The following is a 23991-nucleotide window of genomic DNA, read 5'->3' as shown; positions in this document are numbered from 1 at the left end:
AAACCTATCCTTAAAAAATATCACATTTTCCTTATTAGCCTACCATCCTACACCCTCCATAAACGTCAACTATCATTAATGCATATATCTTATCCTGAATCAAGTCTCGTGTGTGCATCACCCTTGTCCACATTTACTGAAATTTGCTCCTGCTCCTCGATGCCTCAAGTTTAAAATTGTCATCTTTGTGTTTAAATCCTTGCATGGTCTTGTCCCTCCATATCTCTGCAATGTCCGCCAGCCTTACAACCCTCCAACCTCAGTTCCCCGCAAACTCTCCTCACCTATGACTCCGCTCTCATCTGCATTTCCCTCCTTCACTCTACCATTGACAGCAGTCAGCCACTAGGCCCCATGTTCTGAAATTTAGAAGCTCTCGGTTCCCCTTCACTTCTGTCCGCTTTTAAAACCATCTTTAAAAATCATCCCTTTGAATAAGACTTTGGACATTCTTCTTCATATTTTCCTTTTACCCCTGTGAAGTGCCTTGGGATGCTTTTCCCACTTTAAAGATGTATCCCAGTTATTATTGTTATTTTACTGAAGCAGCGAGTACTGTTGTCTAATTGATTTGATTTATTATTGTCACATGTATTAGTATACAGTGAAAAGTATTGTTTCTTGCATGCTGTACAAACAATGCATATCGTACATTGGGAAGGAAGGAGAGACTGCAGATATAATACGGTTATAGCAAGGTGTAGAGAAAAGATCAACTTAATACGAGGTAGGTCCTTTCAAAAGTCTGATGGCAGTCGGGAAGAAGCTGTTCTTGAGTCGGTTGGTACGTGACCTCAAACTTTGGTATCTTTTTCCTGACAGAAGAAGGTGGAAAAGAGTATGTCCGGGGTGTGTGGGGTCCTTTCCGAGGCAGCAGGAATTGTAGACAGATTCTAATAACATGGCTTCAAGTTGTTTAAGCGGTGAGAGTCAGAGAGAACTGTGGAACTGGGAGGACCAAAACCCAGATGAGAAAACTTAGATATTTATAGAGCACTAAATAATCTTATCAAGATGATCAATTTCTTGTGTTTCAGCCAGATGTGATGGAAATAGTGACACAAAATGAAGTCCCTGGAAGTACAGAAACTGAGGCCAGAATCTTCCGTCCTCAATCATGGCTGGGATTTTTCAGTGCTGCTGAAAGAATGGAGTTTTGGCTGGAATGTCAAATATTCTGTTGTCGCTCGCAATGGGTCCCGCCACAGATGAGACTGTAGAATCTCACCCACTGGCCTGGATTTTCCAGCCCTGCAGTAAACCATTCAAATCTCTGTGGACTTCTGCGAGATCAGAAGATCCTGCCAGTGGCAGTGGCCGGAACATCCCGCCCTCTGTTTTACCCCAGATTTCTGAATCCTGTTATAAATGCTGCAGGAATTGTTGAGCTAAATTAATCAAAAAATAATGGCAAGATGAAATTATGTTTTTGAGACAGGAAGAGCACTTCATGGTTCAGAATAATTTGACTTCATATAAATGGTTTTAAATGTGTGTTTCGCATAGAAGCTGGCTTTAGAGAGTAGCTTCTCCAGATAGCATTATGCACATTATGGTCATCCATATGGATGAAAAGTAAATATTTGACAGGCAATTGTTTGCACAGATCCCAACAGTGGCCTATTTGTGAGTAATGCCTGATTATTCGGAAGATGTTGAACACAGTGGTGTTGACAAACTGTTTTCATTTCTGTGGATCAGGGACATGACATCAAAAAGGTCTGTCGGGAGCAAACTATTGAAGCTTTTCCATTAAGTTAAATTTGTACCCGATGGGCTGGTGCACACAAATTCTTTATTTTTGTAACAGTGCGTGAACAGAAAATTAACTGCTCATACTAAGTGTTATTCATCATACTCAAGTGTTTTGCATGTTTTGTCTTTTTTGGAATAAAGCCATTTGCGCACCAAATTAAACAATGCCTTGCCTCACGTTAACTCAATCAGCCGCTGGTGAGATTAATGAAACGTGCCTGCTCAACACCAAGAGCATTGATGACAATAAGGTTTCTTTCATTGCTTCGTACCGCATTGGTGGATCAATGATTTTAAAAAGCAGGCAACTAGGTGTCTTCAGGGAGTGATTGACCGCACTGGTTATTTCAAGTAGGGAATTAGGACAAGTTTAACATTTTGGGGAAGTGCGATTCAGGCTTGTGAGATAAGTGGAGCATGACCTCATTGAAACATCAGTTCAAAGTCATGCATTTGGTCCTTATTTCTAGATTTCCATCACCAGAATGCTGTGAGATTAGGGGTGCGATCTATTGGATGTGTTATGCCCGAAAGGCGCATAGGCAGGAGATCCCTCTTCCGGGATCTTCCCAGCTCGCCACGCCTCACGAGAAGTAACGCGATCACGTGACACGTTGTGCTCTGAATCCCGCCCATTGTGAGCAGGATCTACCCAAGGCATTGAGATCTAACCCCTTTGCATCGGAGACCTGGTAACGCCATTCAGTGCTGGTCTCCACAAATGGGGACCAGACGGAAAAGCACCCAGAGGGGTCGCCCAGGGGATCAAAGGCCACCAGGTGCTTGCCTTCTGGGTAGAGTGGCACCCTGGCACTGCTGGTGTCACCCGGGCACCTTAGCTGTGCCAGCATGGCATCCTGGCATTGCCACTTGGCTGCCAGGTGGCACTGCCAGGGTACCAGATTGGCATTTTTCCCATAGCAAGGATTGAGCCAGGGTGTCTTGTGCATGAGGTGGAGTGACCTCCCCCCCACACTGAGGACCCCATGATAGGTAGGGTTGAAAGATCAGGGGCGGAATTCTCCAACCCCTCGCAGGGTCGGAGAATCGCCTGGGGCCTTCGTAAATCCCGCCCCCGCCGTGGCCGGAATTCTCCGTCACCCGGGAATTGGCGGGGGGCAGGAATCACGCCCCGCCAGTCGGCGGGACCCCGTGCCGGTCGGCGGGCCCCCCACGGCGATTCTCAGGCCCGCGATGGGCTGAAGGCCCGCCGCTGTCAGGCCTCTCCCGCTGATGTGGTTTAAATCACTTCTGGTGGCGACGGGAGCAGGCGGCGGGAGTGGGCCCCGGTGTCCTGGGGGGGGGGGGCGCGGGCCGATCGGACCCCGGGGGGTGCCCCCACGGTGGCCTGGCCCGCGATCGGGGCCCACCGATCGGCCGGTGGGCCTGTGCCGTGGGGGCATTCTTTTTCTTCCACCGCCGCCACGGCCTCCACCATGGCGGAGGTGGAAGAGACCCCCTCCGGCACCACTCCGGTACGCCGGTACGCCCCGCCCCACCGGGTAGGGGAGAATACCGCCCAGGACACCATTTAAAATGGAGCCCAAGTGACATTCTGCCACTGACAGCATGGAATCCTGTGTCAGTCCTTTCCACCCTCTGAGTTCCCCGGGGAAAGCTTTCTTGCCATCCTGAGATTGACACAGGGCCTCTCCCATGATTAAGTGGGTCCAGCTGCCATAGTTCCTGCCACGATGAGATGCCTAAAATCTAGCTCCAGGTTATTAAACAATTTGGAATCACAGCAGGTAGACAAATTAGATTTACAAATCAGCTATGACTTGATGAAACCAACTCCAGGAGGTGAATGGCATACTTTTGTCCCTATGCACCATTTTTTGGCATGAAATTAATGATGCAATTCCAAAATCAATAGTCAGACAACACAACTCCTGCTCCTCCAAGCATCAATAATTTTCCTGATGTTTTTTTCCAGCAGCACCCTGAAGTCTAGAAGCCTCTTTAAGGTCTGCTTGTTAGGTTACTGAAGACCTAGAACAATTGGTGGAGCTCGTATAGCCTATGCTTCACATATTGTCTGACCAATTTGGATTGAGATCCTGCAAGTAATCTGGTCATTTTGAGGAGACGCCCTACACAGCTGTACTTTGCCAGCATACTTCCTTGTGCAACTGGGCACAGCAGGTTATGCATGTCTCTACAATGGTGATTTAACACCAAAAGGTAGACATAATAATATTCCAGTTCTTCTCACCACCATCCACATAGAATCATAGAATCCCCACAGTGTAGAAGGAGGCCATTCGGCCCATCAAGTCTGCACCGGCCCTTCGCAAGACCACCTTACCCAGGAACAGTCCCCAACCTATTCCTGCAACCCCACCCAAAGGGGCAATTTAGGATGGCCAATGCACCCAACCTGCATATCTTTGGACTGTTGGAGGAAACCGGAGCACCCAGGGGAAACCCATGCAGACACAGGGAGAAAGTATAAACTCCACACAGACAGTCACCCAAGGTCGGAGTCGAACCCAGGTCCCTAAGCGCTGTGAAGTTGCAGTGCTAACCACTGTGTCACCGTGCCGCCCTAATTTTTTAATGAAAACTGTCCAAGTACACTTGTCTAACTTTATTTACACCTTCTCACCTGTAATGGGACTGCATGCTACCAACGTTCTTAAAAATACAAAAATAAAGCACGCTGAAGAAAATTTTACACAGTACTTCATTCTTTTTTTCACTAATATAGGCTGGAATTCTCCGGCCGTTGGGATACCCTGTTCCCACCGGCAGCTCACCCCCTCCCACAGGTTTGCAGCTGGTGTGGGGTGGCTTCATTGACAAGTGATGGGAGTAGAGAATCCTGCCACCAGTAAATAGCGCACCATCGAGAAACGCACAGGGCGAGATTCTCCCAAAACGGGAGAAATCGTAAAGCTGCCGTAAAACCCGGGCGGGTTTTACGGCAGCGCGCCCCTTCCCGACGGGGGACCGATTCTGGTCCCCGGTCGGGGCTAGCAGCCCGACGCCGTAGGCTCCGGCAAGACGGGCTTAACGAAAATCGTTAAGCCCGCTTACTGGAGTTAGCGCCGGCTGACGCGTCATATGACGTCAGCCGCGCATGCGCAGTTTGGAAGACTCCAACCCGCGCATGCGCGGGTGACATCATCGCGTTTTTGCGCGAAACCCGCGCATGCGCGGGCCGGGTTGCCCCTCAGCCGCCCCGCGAATGGATACTGCGGGGCGGCGGAAGGACAAGTAGTGCGCGGGCATTGGGCCCGCTGCCCGCAATCGGTGCCCACCGATCGCGGGCCCATGGCACCCTTGGCACGGCCGTGGTACTGCCGTGCCAATCGGTGCCATGGTTATAAAAAGCGAGTTTGTGACGCTGTTTTTACGAACGGCAAGACCAGGTGTGTTTGCCGTTCGTGAAAACGGCGGAAAGGGCTGGGACTTCGGCCCATCTAACAGCTGAGAATCGCTGCCGGCCGTAAAAAAACGGCGGCAGCGATTCGGGTCGGGACTTCGGCGGGGGGGTGGGAGAATAGCGGGAGGGCAGCAAAAATGTCGGGAAGGCCCTCCCGCTATTCTCCCACCCGTCGTGGGGGGCGGAGAATTTCGCCCACAGTTGGGGAATTGGAGAATCCAGCCCATTGACACATTTGTCGTGTCATCACTTTATTCATTATACTTCTTCTGTTAATTCTCTACAACTTGTTCCATCTGAGGGGCTGAGTAATGTGGAACCTTTGACAGGAGAATATTAATTCAACAGGTGTGGTTCCTGTGGGACTCGAGATATGGAACCATTGACTGTGCCGAGTGAAAATCCTTGGAAAGTCTATGGAAATCACCCTCATGAGAATACTCCTCACCATGTGTGTTGACATTTTTACATCCACTCTCTACACTTTGTCCAGCTCCGCAGGATGGAATATGCTGAAGTGGGCTGGGGGAAGAGGGAGTCTGCAGTGCAAGAATGCTACAATCCATTGAACTTTTATAGTCCTTCTGAGCTTTCCTGAGGTGGGATCTTTCCGTGTAGCTGTTTTCAACTGTCTTACTCTGCACTATGTTCAAATACAGCGTTGGTTTGTGGCGTGAATACGTGTTAGAGATAAAAGTGTCTTTGCACACTCTCTCACTGAATAGCCTTTGAGTAACTCTAATTTTTTTAACCAAACTACGATGTGGAGATGCCGGCGTTGGACTGGGGTGAGCACAGTAAGAAGTCTTACACCAGGTTAAAGTCCAACAGTTTTGAATCACTAGCTTTTGGAGCATATCTTCCTCATTCACCTGAGGAAGGAGCTGTGCTCTGAAAATTAGTGATTCGAAACAAACCTGTTGGACTTTAACCTGGTGTTGTAAGACTTCTTAACCAAACTAGATCACTCTCAGCTACTTACCAAAAATCCTGTCCCAAATTATAAGAGTTCCAGCATAATTCTTGTCGAGGCAATATTTATTCCGTCCTGAAGGAAAGGGTAAGCAGAAACACACAAATTATTTTAACATTTGGGTTCGTGAACTTTGTCACAAATAAGCAGATAAGCAAATAGTGATGGTTCCTCCCTTGACCATCTCTGCGGAGCCTTTCCCTCTTCACAACAATCAATTAAAATGAAAGGAATTCACACTGATAGAATACAAATAAGCAGCTGTCTAAATAATAGTTTTACATTTAGATTTTGATTCCCCCCCTGTCAGTCCTGATTTCAAGCCGGGTAAACAATTCCTGGTAGTCCCCATCATGCAATAGACAAGGCCATTACACCATTTTCCCTGAGTCGTAAATCACAGGTAAAATACTTTCTTCTGGCCTTGCAGTCTGTGTCGTTTTTAAAACCAGTCAGAATAGTTCCATTTATGCTCGTAATTAATGTACGCTCTGGGATCTGGGATCAGAATTCCACATCCATCCAGGCTGCGAGTTCAGATGAAGAACGGTTTGCTAGAACCCCAGGTATGAATTAATGTCTATTTGGCAAGCCGTCCATATATTTGTATCTATAAATGACAGGTGTAGTGGCCAAAAACCAGGGGAGGGATTCTCTGTCGGTCGACGTCAGGATCGAGATGCGGATTGGGAGGAGAATAGGTTCCAATGCTGAAATTGTGGCGGGTGCCAGTTTCACGCAAAATCGCAATTCTCTGTCGCCTCGACAGCTTTGTCAATGCGTTCCAGAATACACGTGCAGTAAACACCGCTGGCATACCATTAGCTGGCCTGACCCAGTATTCTCCGCCTCCACTGGAGTGAATTCCCGTTGGCGAGGTTCACTCGTGCTTTTAAAAATCTGAAACTGGCACTGTGGCTGCGGGGGGTGCTGACGATGGGGGGGGGGGGGGGGGGGGGGGCGCTGGCTCCGGGGTGGGGTGATCCCCACACGCAGTGCCCAGGTTCGGATTACAATTGCCGCAGCCCACAAGGCAGCCATCTTGCTGCGCATCCCACTGTCCATCCCGTCCTGGCCCTTGGTTCTGCAGAGTGTCACTGGCCATATGGGTGCCACCACCCCATGATCCGCCATACCACCTCCACAACCAGCCGCTGTACACCAGCAGGGCATCACGCGGCCCACCCGGGGCATCAACCACAGTAACTCATACATAGGGGGCCACCGGGCGGGGGCCGTGCAGCGTACTGCTGGCATGGACCAGGCACTGACAGTAGCCCTGGCAGCAGGGACAAGCGGCAGGTAGGACCAGAGGCCCCCACAGTTCTGGCCACCGACCGGACCCAGGATGCGGCGAGGAGGGGAACTGTGTGTATGAAGCATTCATCCTGGCACACTCGACGATCCCCAGCATCTTTGAGCAACACTCCCGGCTGGGTGTTGGCTCCTGGGCGACAGGAGTTACCCACTGCGGTCGTGGTTGATGACGCTTATCTGGAGGCAACCGACCGAAGTGGAAAACCGCTACAACGACGTCCATGCAGCGACCATGCAGGGGCATGATTGAGCGGCGTTCTGGCATCCTGAAGATGCAGTACAGGTGCCTGGTCTACTCTAGAGGGGCCCTTCAGTATGATACTGGGAGGGTCACCCACATCGGGGCAGCAGGGTAGCATGGTGGTTAGCATAAATGCTTCACAGCTCCAGGGTCCCAGGTTCGATTCCCGCCTGGGTCACTGTCTGTGTGGAGTCTGCACGTCCTCCCCCTGTGTGCGTGGGTTTCCTCCGGGTGCTCCGGTTTCCTCCCACAGTCCAAAGATGTGCGGGTTAGGTGGATTGGCCATGCTAAATTGCCCGTAGTGTCCTAATAGGAGTAAGGTTAAGGGGGGGCTTGTTGGGTTACGGGTATAGGGTGGATATGTAGGTTTGAGTAGGGTGATCATGGCTCGGCACAACATTGAGGGCCGAAGGGCCTGTTCTGTGCTGTACTGTTCTATGTTCTATGTTCTATCGTGGCGACCTGTTGTGTCCTCCACAACATCGCACAGAAGAAAGCGACGGAGCTCGAGGAGGAGGATGAACGTCAGTCCTCATCTGACGAGGAGGATGCGGGTGAGGGCAAGGATGGACAGGACATGAGGCCCAGACAGGTCGCACGACATATGACAGGGCCAATGCTCACGAAACGCTTTGATCGCCTCCAGGTACACCGACTGGGGAGGGGGGGGGGGGGGGGGGGGGGGGGGGAGAACTGGCTGGGGGCATGGACACCGCATTCAAACCCCACACCTCCAGCTCCCTGTCCCCGCCCACTCGGTCACCCCCCCTTGCAAACACCCTTCCGTGATACATACCTGCCGCACTACGGTTGTGCAAGGCCTGGGTTGGCAGTAACAGCGGGTATTGACCATGGGATGGAGGATGGTGACAACCTGCTCTGCAATGAGTCCTGTTGCTCTGCATTGTATGCCAATGTCTGACTCCTGCCCACAGCAGCACATTCCACCAACAACCTGGGTGATCTCTGCATGTGGGTTGGTCATTCCACCACATGGTCCCATCGAACCCCTGGGGTGGCGGAAGTGGGGACAGTGGGGGTCACCGGAGCGGTGAACACTGGTTGAACTACGGTCCCTGAGCCTAGCCTACACCCAACTTCTGTCAATTCAACCCCACTCTCCGTGCCATCTCTGCAGCCAGCTCAGACCAGCCCACCGCTCACACCCATTCTAACAGAGCACTAAGGCAGGTTGTAGCATTGTGAACAGGTGTTTAATGTGAACAAATATATACAGATTTGTGCCCTAACCCCTATCACTAAACTGTACCCTGCACCCATGCCAACTGAATTGGTGTCTAACTTTCTGGCTTTACGGGCCCTAACACTATGCTATATCAAAGTCGATCTCTGGATGGTACAGCTGGGATGGAGGCAGCCTGTTGTGATTCCCGCCGTGTGACTTGGGTGCCCGTTGACGGGTGTCTTCTGGAGTAACCAGGCCTGGACGGGTCCAGCTGCTGCTCGGGTGTCGCAGGTGGCGTGGTGGACCCTGTTCAGGCCACTGCCTACCAGGGACAGGAGGAGGGCAGAGTTTGAGGTGCTGTGGTGTTCCGGCACTTCCCCTGCGGGAGTCACCGGCTTGGACCCCATCATCTGCTCCTCCTCAGGGTTTCCGATGTCCCCTGGCTACTCCATGGGACGAGAGTACGAGTGGAGCTTACCACTGAGGCGCCCCCTCTGCCTGGCACTGCCAGCCCTCGAGGCCCGGTCTGGTCTGCATGCTAGCTGCGCTGGAGCACAGGGTGTGGACCATCTTTTGTCTGGGACTGAGCCGCCTCCCTCCGCGCCTGTTCCACGTCGGCCAGCACCTACGCAATGCCGCCAATGCTGTCAGCCATGGTCCGCTGGGTCATTTTCATGATGACCGGTGCAATACCCAGGTGGATCTGGCAGATGGCAGCCCTGTCCTGGGTCTCGGCCTCTGCCTGCACAGTTGCCCTGACCTTGGACATGTTGATCCACCGCCAAAACCCTTGCCCCCAATGCCTCCACTGTGGACGCCATCCGTGCAATTTTGGCCTCGGTGGTACGTATGTTTGGCACCAGCTCTTGCTCCTGCACACGGTTGGACTACTCCGCTTGTGCCTGCAGACGCTGGATGCTCGCTGGCAACCCCGCATGTACTCCCTGGCTCTACAGCTGCATCCTTCTGATCAATGGGACTTTCCATTCCAAAAACATGAAACCCATCTGGATTGCAGCTAGTCCCTGGGGACAGTCCTCCCCCTCGGGAGTTCCTACCTCCACCGAATGTACCGGAGCATTTGTGTGGTGAGCGCCAGAGGATGTCCCAGGAACCTCTTAACTAAAGTGCCAAGTCAAGGTGAGTTTCTCTTGGATGTTGGAGACAGCTGTGATGGGAAATCGATGTCAACATCAGACTCAAAGTCCGGGGTTTCCTTGGTTTCAAGCAAATGGGTCACCCCTGTGTCGGTGTCATTGTCGCTGCTCAGCACATGGGGGGTTCTGGCTGTAGCTGTGGCTGTATCTGGGAGGGGGGGGGGAGCAGGGGAACACCAGAAGGGCCCGCCCCATCACCAGCAGGTCCTGCAAGATGCATGATTAGACCACACAAATGCTCTGGTACATCAGATGGATGTAGGAACTCCCGAGGGGGTGGACTGTCCCCAGGGACTAGCTGCCATCCAGACGGGCTTTGTGCTTTTCACTCAGCCATGGTGAGGGGCTGCAGAGCCCCCTCCAGTTTTCTCCAGCTCCCTGAGGTTGTGTGCAGCCTTCTCCTGGGTGGGGCTGGAGGGGAGGAGGAGAAACAGAACATGTACAGTGTTAGACAGTCCGACGCATGCATCCTAGGGGGTGGGTAGCTGTTGGCACAGTGGTATGGCTCCTGGCCATGGCAGCTGGTATGGGTGCATGTGGTGCAGGGTGAGGGTTCGACCACCCTTTGGGTGGGGTGGGAAAACAGTTCTGTAGGACAGGGGTTGGTGCCAGGGGCACAGTGCTGCCTACTCATCCTGTCCGCCCTGAGGAGGTCAGGCAGTTTTGTACAGCACTGCAGGTCAGTCCGGATGGTGTTACTCTTGGCGCTGATGGCCTCTGCCACCTGTGCTCATGCATGGCGAACGGTGCTGGCTGGCAGCCTTCTTCTCAGGCAGGGGTACAGGGTGGCCTGCCTCTTCTCCACAGCGTCCAGGAGGGTCTCAAGCTTACCGTCCATGAATCTCAAGTCTGCTCTCCTCGCAGTTATCTTGTTGGCTGGGATGGTGTGTGTGGGGAGTGAAGTGTGTATATGTGGCTGCAGCTTGTCAGCGTCCCGAGTATCAATCACGAATCCGGCAAATCCTGTATCATTTATCAATGGGATCAATTGTGTTCCACGTGGTGCCGGTGCTAGCCCCTTGACAGTCGCTGAATCGGTCCAGGTGCAGTGCCAGCATTGCTGTTGTGGAAGCTCACAAATCCTGCCCCGGCGTCAAAACCTAGTCTCAGGAATGGAAAATCTAGCGATAAGCTATCATGAACCAATTTTAATTGTTATTAAATGAGTAAAATAATTCATCAGGACAATTTGGTGGTGCAGTTGAAGTTCTTGGCTTCGTGCATCGGTCATTTTCCGTGCTCAGAATGCCCTTTGACCCCACCTGACCCAGCTTGGTCCGAATCCAGCACAGCCCACTGCAAATCAACCTTTCTTACCTTTGTACTGTCAAATGTTACTCCTTCACTATTATTCATTCCCCAACCACCTGAGGCCAGACCCCGACAAGGCTCGACTCCCCCCAACCTCGAGGCCCGATCCCTGATCCTGAAGCCTGAAACTCCAAACCCTAATCACACACCCCCCCCCCCCCCCCCCCGAATCAGAAGGTTGGGCAAGAACAGGATTTCAGGCAAGTAACTGGAATTGGAGTGACAACCCCAAGCTGATTACCACTTCAAAGGAAGTCCAAGCCTATTGTAGATTGTTCTGACTTTCTATAATTAGGTTGATTTTGTTTGTTTAAAACCATGGAATCTTGTGGCTTTATTCTCCCAGTGCGTGACTGGAATTTCAAACTTGGTTGACTTTAAGCAAAAAGTTACTGATCTCTAACTGGATAATAACTGTAGAATCCGCTAAAGCAACACACATGGATCTGCCAGGTAGAAATAAAAGATTCTATTTATTCACAATATTACATTCTCCACTCGCCAAAGGGCCTCCTTCCCGACCTGCTCCTCGGCCGGGGGTTCACCTGGAAGTAATTGTTCTTATCTTGTGACCACCCTGAGGGTTACAACAGTAACACATTTCTGCACATCTACAATTCCTATTTTCAACTTATTACATATTTTTGATGGTAAAGCAAGTGCTTTAATTGAAAATGAAGCCCTGCGTACAAGTTCAGGTGGCAGTCTTGTACACAGTCGGTAAATGTCCCTGACCTCAGCAATATTAGACCCGGCATCTGTATAAATAGCCTACTTCCCAGAATTGACAAAATCTGCAATGGAGCCCAAAGCGCATTGTCCCCAGCAAGTGGCTGGAAAAGGATTTCGGAATTACAGGGCAGAAGAGGCATAAACAAGCCTTCTGGGACCTGGAAGAGTACTTCTGTTCCTCCTGGCCTTACAAAGACAGTAAAATAGAAACAAGCCTTTTGGGTATCTTCTGACCACAATATTTTTTCTCAATAGATTTGTCTTTGGAAAGGCCACAATGGCTTCACCACTGGTTTAATTACTAGTTGAAACCTAATAATCAAAGATCAAAATACAAAAATAAAACCGACCAGTTTCCAGCTGCTCAGAAATGATTTGAACATAGCGAACATTAACCCCTAATTATCCACAGGCTTTAGCATACGAACATACAAATTAAGAGCATGAGTGGGCCATTTAGCCCCTCGAGCCTACTTCATCATTCAATAAGACCACGGCTGACCTGACTGTAGCTTCAACTTCACTTTCCTGCCTATCCCTTGTACCCTTTGACGCCCCTGTTTGTAAAGAATATAAACCTGTGCCTTATAAATATTCAATGATCCTTCCTCTACTATTCTCTAGAGGAGAAAGTTCCACAGACTCATGGCTGTCCGGGAGAAAATATTTCTTCTCATCTGCATCTTAAATGGGAGACCCCTTATTCTGAAAATGTGTCCTCTAGTTCTATTCTCTCCCTTAAGGGGAACACTCTTTCAGCATCCACCCTATTAAGTCCCCTCAGGATCATTTAAATTTCAATAAGATCACATCTCATTCTTTGAAACTCCATTTGATATCGGCCCAACCTGCCCAACCTTTCCTCAGAGAATAAACCCCTCTTCCCAGGAATCAGTTGAGTGAACCTTGTCTGAACTGTTTCGAATGCAACTATGTTCTTTCTTAAATAAGGAGACCAAAAATATGCACAGAACTCAAAGCACTGACAGTACTAAGGGAACGTGAGAGGAGCCAGGAGTCCAAAAGAGCGCGAGAGAAGTCAGGAGTTAAAAAGTGCACGAGAGGAGTTGAGAGTTTAAAAGAGCGCATGAGGAGCTGAGAGTCTAAAGGGGCGGGAGAGGAGATTTAAGGAGGGCAGAACATTGGAGCGATAAGTATCGGAGATTCCTCTGAAGCTGCAAAAAACTGACGTCACAGTAAAGTTGTGACCTGACTGGCCGATACGGAATCTGTTAAATTTCAAAAAATTGCTCAACGGATTAATTAATTAACTAAGTAGAGATGGCTGGGTCATAAGGACCTTAAAATAGCAAATGGGAGGGGGGGGGGGGGGGGGGGGGGGGGAGAGGAAGGGGTGAAGCTTCAAGAAGTATAATGATTAATAGGAACCAAAGCAGCAGGTCAGCATGTGAGGAGAAGGTAGAGGTTATCAGGATGAACAGGCAGGGCCAATCCAATGACTCTGGAGGGGAAAAGAAACGTTAAAAAATCAAAATGTAAACCGATTGTGGGAGTGAAGGTTGGGGGTGAGGCTGAGTGTTAGCAGAGATTAATAAAGGAGGTCAGAATGTCTGAAAAGCGTACTGCACAAGAAAATCCTTCAAGGGAAAGACAAATTAATAGGACTTATCTACAAAACCTCGTACCTAAATGCACGCACATTTCTGAATAAGGTCAATGAGCTGACAGCACAAGTAGAGATAAATGGGTATGATTTGGTGGGGAATACTGAAACATAGTTGCCGGAGGACCGGGAGGGAGTTGAATGTCCTAGGGTACTGAGTATTCCAAAAGGATAGACAAGATGGGAGGTGGAGTTGCTTTATTAATTTAAGATGGCACCAAGGCTGTATTAAGAAATTGGTACTAAGGACCAAAATGTTGAATCGATCTGGGTGGGTATAAAAAACAAGGGAAAAAACTCCTTGGTCGGAGTAATTTACAAGCCCCTGTGCAATATCTCCAAAGTGTAGCATAGAATAAATCAAGGAATAATGAGGGCTTGTGAGGAGGGCACAATGGTAATCATGGGGATTTTAATATGCATATTGACTGAATTAATCAAATTCACAAGGGTAGCTCGAGGGAGATTTCATAGAGTGTACAATGAATTGTTTCTTAGAGCAAGATGTTATGGAGCAAACCAAGGAGCAGGCTGTTTCAGATTTAGTATCATGTAACAAAGAAGGTTTGAGAAATAGTCTTCTCATTAAGGATCCTCTTGGAAGGAGTGATCACAGCATGCTAGAATTTCAAATTCAGATTGAGCGAGGAAGGACAGAGTGCCATACTAATGTTTTAGCATTGGGCATAGGTAATTATACAGGCCTGAGGAAAGTGTTGGGCCAAGTAGACTGGGCACAGATAATTGAGGGTAGGACAGTTGAGAAACAATGGCGGATGTTCAGGGAGACATTAAATACCACTCAATTAAATTATTCCTGAGAGGAAGAGGAGTTGTAAAAGGGAGAAAAATGTTCCATGGCTAAACAAGGAAGTCAAGGAAGGCATAATGGTAAAAATTAGGGAATACCATACTGCAAAAGCTAATGGTAAACTGGAGGATTGGGTGAACTTTAAGGTTCAGCAAAAGGATACTAAAAGTAAAATCAAAAGTCCTGAAATGAACTACAAAACAAAACTAGCAGAAAACATAAACAATGATAGCAAAAGCTTGCATAAGTATATTAAGAGGAAGAGAAGAGCTGAACTAAGTGTTGGCCCTTTAGAGGACGGTAGTGGTGAGGTAATAATGGGGAACACAGAAATGGCAGAGGCACTGAACCAGTATTTTGCCTCTGTCTTCACAGTAAAAGATAATTTAAAAATTCCAAAAACTACAGTTGATGCAGAGATACTTAGTGCAATAACCATCACTAAGGAGACGGTACTGAACAAACTGATGAGATTAAGGGCAGAAAAGTCTCTTAATGGCCTGCACCTAGGGTATTAAGGGAGGTGGCAGCGGGGATAGTGGATGAATTGGTTATGATATTTCAGAATTGCCTGGATCCTGGAAGGGTCCCATGGATTGGAAAGACACTAAGGTGATGTCATAATTCAAAAAGGGAGAGGGGCAAAAAGTAGGAAACTATAGACAAGTTAGCTTGATCTCTGTGATGGGGAGGTTGCTGGAATAAATCATGAAGGGGAGATGACTGAACATTTGGAAAGACAAAGCTCAATCCACCAGTATGAGCATAGTTTTATGAAGGGTAAGTCATGCTTGACAAGCTTGCTTGAGTTCTTTGAGGATGTAACCAGCAAGGTGGATAATGGCGAACCTGTGGATGTGGTATATCTAGACACCCAGAAGGCGCTTGATAAGGTGCCGCATAAAAGACTGATCCAGGGGCAGCACGGTGGCCTAGTGGTTAGCACAGCTGCCTCACGGCGCATAGGTCCTAGGTTCGATCCCGGCTCTGGGTCACTGTCCGTGTGGAGCTTGCACATTCTCCCGTGTCTGCGTGGGTTTCACCCCACAACCCAAAGATGTGCAGGGTAGGTGGATTGGCCACGCAAAATTGCCCCTTAATTGGAAAAATAATTGGGTACTCTAGATTTTAAAAAAAAGACTGATCCAGAAGGTGAGATTGCAGGGGATTCGGGGTAGAGTACTAGATTGGTTGCCGATTTGCTGAATGACGATAATGGGTCGCTGTCAGGATAATGGGTCCTTCTCTGGCTGGCGAATTGTAGCCAGCAAGATGCTTCAGGGGTCAGTCCTCAGACCTCAACTGTTTACAATCTATATAAATGATTTGCAAGGAGGGACAAAGTGTAACATAGCAAAATTTATGGATGATACTAAAATTGGTGGGAAAGCAGGCAGTGAAGAGGAGATAAAGATTTTACAGACAGACAAACATAGGCTAGGAGATTGGCCAAAGTTTGACAGATGGAGTTTAACTTAACATGAATACCTCAGCTATTTTGCAAATTAAGAAATGGAAAAGACATAAGTGTGAGGTTGGCTGTGTGGGCTCAGGCCTGCCATTGTTGGCTCTGTGGGCTCAGGCCTGCCATTGTTGGCTTTGTGGGCTCAGGCCTGCCATCGTTGGCTCCACAGGCTCAGTTCTACCATTGTTTGCTCTGCAGGCTCAGCACTGCCATTGTTGGCTCCGTGGGTTCAGGCCTACCATTGTTAGCTCCGTGGGCTCTGGCCTGGTATTGTTGGCTCCGCGGGCTCAGGCCTACCACTATTGGCTCCGCGGGCTCAGGCCTACCACTGTTAGCTTTGTGGGCTCAGGCCTGCCATTGTTGGCTCCGCAGGCTCAGGCTCAGGTCTGCCATTGTTGATTCTATGGGCTCAGGCCTTCCATTGTTGGCTCTGCAGGCTCTGGCCTGACATTGTTGGCTCTGCGGGCTCTGGCCTGACATTGTTGGCTCTGCGGGCTCTGGCCTGACATTGTTGGCTCTGCGGGCTCTGGCCTGCCATTGTTGGCTCTGCGGGCTCTAGCCTGCCATTGTTGGCTCTGTGAGCTCAGGCCTGCCGTTGTTGGCTCCGCGGGATCTAGCTCTGACTTACCCGTGCTTCCCTCACCCATCAGCCTTCAGCACACTGTTCACTGTTTCACCAATCAGAGCCCGTTTCTCGCCCACATTTGCTGCTGATGGGCTCACTTGTCGGCCATTCCAAACAGAATCTTATATTGGAATTCAACTGGTTGAAAGGAAGTTTAAAAACTGCCTCAGGAGGGTCATGTGGAGGGGCTTTGCGGGCCGACATCTAGTCCCTGAGTCATACAGTAGACAAGCCTGATGTAATTTGCTAGTGCCAAATTATGTTATGTTTAAGAGGAAGAATACTAAAAAAAACAAAATTGTCAGGAGTTCACAAGGGAGCAGAGATTGAAGCAAGGTTTATCTGTCTCCTGGGCAGGCTTTGCAAATTGTATCATCGTTTGTTTCTTTTAAAATCGCAACAAACGTAGAAAACATCGTTACGATGTGTGGTGATGCCTAAAATTTAAACATTTTTGTCTTCCTTTTCCCTTTGGGACACAGTCATGACCTACTTCCAAGTTGCATCTCCTGGCCAATGTGCACCAAAAACTGGTGGGAAAGAAGCAACAAGTCTCAACATTTTATTATTCACATCGGACATACTGGAGGAAGTCTCGCTCCCTGTGGCAAATGCTGCCAAAACCACAGTGTGGGAAAGCCGAGGTTACACCACAACCACCCATTTTCACTGAGAAGAAATATAGATCAGGGGAGTAGAGGATAATTTCATAAATGACCCATACACGTTTGACACTTTGTCCTGCTGAGGTAGTTGTTTTGTCTTTATGTCGGTGACCCCACCCACTGTGTTCTACCAGCCCCTCTGCCCCGACATTCTTTCTCTTTTCCTTTCCCTCCAGACCCTCACATCTGCTCCCCCTCCAGCCCATTTTCTAGTTATTACCGCTCTCTCCCATCTAATCTGACTACTGTTTTTCCATTTTTTTCAGCTGAGTTTCTGTTCTGGGATTGCCAATGTCAGGATGATGTTTTTGTACTGACCAGGCACAGTATGGGAGTGACATTCAATGCCTGATTTTTGGTTTTTAAAAATACATTTTTTATTCTCCTCCTTTTTCACATTTTCTCCCAAGTTTATACCCAACAATAAACAATAATCAGTAACGAAAGTAATGTCAATCCCCATATCAATAACAACAATCCCATCCTCCCACCAAACCCCAAACATTATCCCGCATGTTAACATAAACAAATGACAAAAAGGAATCACCCATAGTCACCATTAACACATATAGTCCCTCTCCCCCCCAACCCTCCCAGCCCCCCCACCCACCCCCAATGTTCGATGTGATCCAATTCTCAAAAGTACAAAATGAATAACGCCCATGAATTGTCGAACCCCTCCATCCTTCCCCTCAGTTCAAATTTGACCTTCTCAAACGTCAAGAATTCCAGCAGGTCCCCCCGCCACACCAGGGTTTAGGGTGGAGAGGTTGGTCTCCATCCCAACAATTGCCTTTGGGCAATCAACGAGGTGAAGGCTACAAAATCTGCCTCCGTGCCCGTTTCCAACCCCGGCTGGTCCGCCACCCCGAATATGGCCACCCAAGGGCCTGGGTCCAGTTTCATGTGCGCCACTTTAGAGATTACGCTAAACACCTCCTTCCAGTAATCCTCCAGCTTCGGACAGGACCAAAACATATGAACGTGGTTTGCGCAACCCCCCCCCCCCGTGCAATGTTCACACACACCTTCTGCCCCTCAAAGAGCCGGCTCATCCTTGCCCTAGTAAGATGCACTCCATACACCAGCTGTACCAGCCCCAACCTCGCACACGAGGTGGAGACGTTCACCCTCTGGAGCACCTCACATCAGAACCCCTCCCCCAAACCCTCTCGCAACTCTTCCTCCCACTTTGCATTGATCCCTTCTAGTGGCGCCTTCTTCTCCTCCAAAATAGCCCCATAAACTGACGATACTACCCCTTTCTCCAGTCCCCCTGTCGTCAGTACCTCCTCCAGCAATGTGGAAGCCGGCTCTACTGGGAAGCTCTGTATCTCTTTTCTGGCAAAGTCTTGAACCTGCATGGATCTAAATATTTCCCCCTGCTCCAGCCCATACTTCGCTTCCAGCTCCTTCAATCCCGCAAAACGACCCCCAAGAAACAAATCTTTTCATGTCCTAATTCTTTTCTCCTCCCATCTCCGAAAATTTCCATCCCACTTCCCTGGCTCAAATCTATGGTTCCCCAGAATCGGCATTTCCCTTGACCCTACCCCCAACCCGAAGGGCTGGCGAAACTGCCTCCAAATTCTCAACAAAGCTATTATTACCGGACTCCCTGAGTATCTCCCCGGGGCCGTCGGGAGCGACGCTGTCGCTAGCGCCTTCAATCCCGACCCCTAACCAAACTCTCCTCCATTCTGACCAATTGGGAGTCAACCCCTCTGACTCATCTCCGTACCTTTATCCACATTCGCCGTCCAGTAAAAATATATCAAGTTTCGGAAGACCCAAACCTCCTGCCTGCCTTCCTCTCTGTAGTAATTCCTTTTTAATTCTGGCCACTTCCCTCCCCTTATGAACGAGGTAATCATCCCATCGATCTCTCTAAAAAATGCCTTTGGAAGGAAAATCCCAGGCATTGACAAATAAACAGGAATCGTGGCAGCACATTAATTTTAACCGCTTGTTGCGGCCCCACCAGTGCCAGAGGGAAACGATCCCACCTTGCTAGACCAGCTTTCACCACCCCCCCCCCTCCCCCCCCACCATCACGAGCAACCTACACCCCCAGGTATCTAAAGTGAGTCCCTGCCTCATGAAATGGCAGCCCGCCCCCCACCCCTGCCCCCACCCCTGGCCGAAACACCATAAAATATTCACTCTTTCCAGATTTAATTCGTACCCCGAGAAAGAACCAAACATCCGAAGCAGCTCCAATATTCCCCCCATTGACACGCTCGGTTCCGACGCATATAATAGCAAGTCATTGGCATATAAGAATACCCTTTGCTCTATTCACCCTGCACTACCCTTTCCGTACCCCCGAACTTCTTAATGCGATGGCCAATGGCTCAATCGCGAGTGCAAACAGTAGGGGGGACATAGGACACCCCTGCCTAGACCCAAGGTGAAGAGAAAAGTATTCTGCGTTGATGTTATCTGTGCGGACACTGGTCGTCGTCGACTCCTTATCGACTCCTTATCGACTCCTTACCCAGTCCACAAATCTGGGTCCAATTCCAAACCGCTCTAGAACTGCCATAAAGTACCCCCATTCTACCCGGTCAAACACTTTCTCGGCGTCCAATGCCACAACCACTTCTGTTTCCTTCCCCTCCGCCGGTACCATAACCACGTTCAATACCCTCCTAATGTTCAAAAAGAGCAGCCTCCCTCTCAGAAATCCCTCTGATCTTCACCTATCACCTTTGGGAGGCAATCCTCTGGCCTACCTGCCAGTACCTTCGCCAATATCTTTGCATCTACGTTAAAAGTGATATGGGCCTATGCGATCCACACTCCGTCAAATCCTTGGCCGGGATTCTCCCCTACCCGGCGGGGCATAGCGGAGTGGAGCGAACCACTCTGGCGTCGGGCCTCCCCAAAGGTGCGGAATTCTCCGCGCCTTTAGGGGCTAGGTCCGCGCCGGAGTGGTTGGCGCCACGCCGACTGGCACCAAAACCGCCGCCAATGGCTCGCCGCCCGGCGTTGGGACTGGCCGAAAGGCCTACGCCGGTTCGCGCATGCGCCGGTGAGTCAGGGGGGTTCTCTTCAGCCTCCGCCATGGTGGAGGACGTGGCGGCGGCAGAAGAAAAAGAGTGCCCCCACGGCACTGGCCCGCCCGCCGATCGGTGGGCCCCGATCGTGGGCCAGGCCACCGCGGGGGCACCCCCCGGGGTCCGATCGCCCCGCGCCCCCCCCCCCCCCCAGGACCTCGGGGGCCCGCTCGCGCTGCCAATCCCGTCGCCACCAGAGGTGGTTGAAACCACGTCAGCGGGATTGGCCCCTCAGCGGCGGGACTTGGGGCCATCGCGGGCCAGAGAATCGCCGGGGTGGGGGGCACGCCGATCGGCGCGGCGCGTTTCCCGTCGCCGCCGATTCCCGGGTGGCGGAGAATTCCGGCCATGGCGGGGCGGGATTTACGCCGGCCCCGGGCGATTCTCCAACCCTGCGGGGGGTCGGAGCATTTTGCCCCTTATCTTTCTCAAGTACCAGAGAAATCGATGCTTGCCCCAAAGTTTGTGATAACACCCCTTCACTGTAGCCTCCTCTAACATCCCCACCATCAGCGGCACCAGCTTATTTTTACATTTTTTATAATATTCCACCGGAAACCCATCCGGTCCTGACACCTTCCCCAATTCATCCTCCCCATCGCATCTTTTGTCTCCTGCTCCACTATCACCCCCTCTAATGTAGCCCTGTCCCCCTCCCCTAACTTCAGGTACTCCAGCCTAGCTAGAAATTCCTGTATCTCCCGGCCTTCCCCAGGTGGCCCTGACCTGTACAACCTCTCATAGAATTCCTTAAAGACCTTGTTAATCTGATCTGAAGGTACCACCAACTTCCCTATTCTGTCCCGCACCTGGACAATTTCCCTTGCTGCAGCCTCCCTACGGAGCTGACCCACCAACATATCTTCTCTCCATGCTCGTAAACTGCCCCCCTTGCTTGCCTCAATTGGCGTACCGCCTTCCTGGTAGATAGTCGGTCAAAGCTCGCCTGGAGTTCCTTCCTCTTTTCCAACTACATTGGATACCTTCTGCATACCTCCTGTCTACCTCCAGCATCTCATCTATTGCCCTCTGTTGTTCCAACCTCTCCTCTTTGTCTATCCTAGCCTTGAACGAGATCACCTCACCCCTCACCACCACATTTAAAGCCTCCCCGACAACTGCCTTCGACACCTCACCCATGCAGTTAAAACCTACATATTCCTCGAATACTTTTTCAATTTTGTCACAGAACCCACTGTCCCCCAACAGTCCCACATCTAACTTCCACCCTGGTCTCTGTTCCACCCCCTTCTCCAGTACCATATCCACCCAATGCAGAACATGATCTGATATTGCAATTGCCGAGTACTCCAATCCTTTAACCCCAGCCAGCAGCGCCTTCCCCACCATGCAAAAGTCAATCCGCGGGTACACAGATGGACCGCTGAGAAAAACGAGTACTCCCGCTTCCTCAGGTGCAGAAACCTCCAAGGGTTCACCCCTCCCATTTCCACCATTAGCCCAGCCAGCGCCTTCGCCCCACCCCCCCACCCCCGATAGGACCAGCGAGCACGGCAATGACCTGTCCAATTTTGGCTCCTGCACCAAGTTCCAGTCTCCCCCCACTATCAGTTTGTGAGTGTCTTAGTTGGGGATTGCCCCACACACCTTCTTCGCGATTGTCCCAATTGGGACCATATTCACTTACCAGTGCCACTAGCCTCCCCTCCAGCGCCCCTGTCACAATCACATACCTACCCCGCTGGTCTGCAATGACCTTCTCCATCTGGAACCGTACCCTTTTGCTGACCATTATCGCTACCCCTCGACCCCTTCCATCAAATCCAGAATGAAACACCTGACTAACCCCGCCCTTTTTAAGTCTCACTTGGTCCTTCACCCTCAGGTAAATCTCCTGCAGTATTGATACATCGGCCTTCAAACTTTTAAGATGCGCAAGCACCCTTGACCTCTAGACTGAGCTTCCCAACCCCCTCACGTTCCACGTGACTATCCTAACTGGGGGTCTCTCACCCCCCCCCATTCTTATCCACCATCATCATACCACCAGACCCTGCCCCATGAGCCTGACCCATCCCTTTCCATTATTAACATCGAACCCCCTCCCCCCTCCCAGTACCCCCCCTGCACTGCCTGATTTTTAATTGAATGACCAGTAATGGGCCACTCCATGACTACCTGTATCTCATTCAGGATGACAGGTGGGCTCTGCAAATGTGAGGGACAATAGCAGGCCTTCCAGCAATGAAGGAGTTGTGGTCTGCCATTCAGTGAAGTGAGAGAGAGGATACCTCAAGATGGAGGCAGCGTCTCAGCATTTTTAAAATCTTGCAAATTAAAAATAGCCAAAGCTTCCAGACCATCCCCGTCCTCAGGACGACCGGCAGCCATTTAGAACATAGAACATAGAATTTACAGTGAAGAAGGAGGCCATTTGGCCCATCGAGTCTGCACCGACACTTGGAAAGACCACCCCACAAGCCCACACTTCCACCCTATCTCCTATAACCCAGTAACCCCTCCTAACCGTTTAGGACACTAAGGGCAATTTAGCATGGCCAATCCACCTAACCTGCACATCTTTGGACTGTGGAAGGAAACCGGAGCACCCGAAGGAAACCCACGCAGACACAGGGAGAACGTGCAGACTCCGCACAATAACCCAAGCCGTAAATCGAGCCTGGGACCCTGAAGCTGTGAAGTCACAGTGTTAACCAATGTGCTACAGTGCCGCCCAATTTGTAAGTTGACTGCAGCAACAATACTTAAGTAATGAAATTGAGTATCTCCCCCCACAACTCCACCCCCTCCCCTCAACACTGCAGCACTCCCCAAATACAAATAACCCCACCCCCGCAGTAGGCTGCCTACTTTCTTTGGCCATGTTTTGACCACTGCAGTGATCTGCCTAGTAACTGAAAAATTCCAGTTGGCTTTGTTAAGAGGCTCAATTGGCTTAATTGGTTCATGTGGCTGGCCTGGGTAGCCATTCCACCCCACCTCGGCTCCTGGAAAATGGTCAAAGGCAGGACCATGCCAACAACTGGCACATGGGCCAGCAGTGGGAATTTCTAGGCTTGCTCGCCTTCCAGTCCAGCCTTAGGAGCCCAGAAAAATTGCAATCCTATATGTCAAAGAATTATCTAAATTACCAACCAACTGTATGACTTTAAAGTCGTAACTCATCCAATTACCTTCCACCACCTCACCCCCTTCGCCTGAAGACCTCACATGATTTTGGCTGTCCAATGGCACAGCCAACTGAATAGTATTATTTATAAAGACATGTTCCTTTAAATCCCCACCGAGTCAGAATTAATTTTTTCTCCCTAAATTGATCAGAAGAAGGCAATTTGGTCTACTTGGGGATTACATTTTTTGAACTGATGCTCGTGCTTAGAACACAGTGATTATATCCCAAGGCCATGTTTTTGGAGGTAATTACAGCTGAGATTTGATATTACAAGTGTCTGCAGACTTAATTTCAACAGGTTTATTTTCAGCTGCACCACTAAAATATAACAGCTGGTAATATAGGCATGCAGGTGTATAAGCATGTGAATGTACTGAAGAATCAAATGTATGCACGTAAATTAATGTATATGTCTACTAACTCGTGTCTGAGTTAGCAAGTGCACGATTGCATACATTTATAAACTAGCATCCACTTAATCCAATAATTCATTGCCCTCAGTATTCAGTTGCATAATGCTGTTATGCT

General features: G+C 49.9%; 1 protein-coding gene across 3 annotated transcripts in view; it reads right to left on the bottom strand.

Moving 5' to 3' along the window:
- agmo (alkylglycerol monooxygenase) overlaps window positions 1–23991 on the bottom strand; it is a 496116-nt gene that overhangs the window by 206146 nt on the left and 265979 nt on the right. For all 3 annotated transcript variants that reach the window (XM_038797483.1, XM_038797482.1, XM_038797481.1), the window contains exon 7: window positions 6126–6191. In XM_038797483.1, the coding sequence (XP_038653411.1) occupies window positions 6126–6191 (66 nt within the window). The remainder of the gene's footprint in view (window positions 1–6125; window positions 6192–23991) is intronic.

Source organism: Scyliorhinus canicula, chromosome 5 (genome assembly GCF_902713615.1).
Source record: "Scyliorhinus canicula chromosome 5, sScyCan1.1, whole genome shotgun sequence".
Taxonomy (NCBI): Eukaryota; Metazoa; Chordata; class Chondrichthyes; order Carcharhiniformes; family Scyliorhinidae; genus Scyliorhinus; species Scyliorhinus canicula.
Note: the sequence above shows the minus strand (reverse complement) of the source record. Positions and strands in the feature narration are given on the sequence as shown.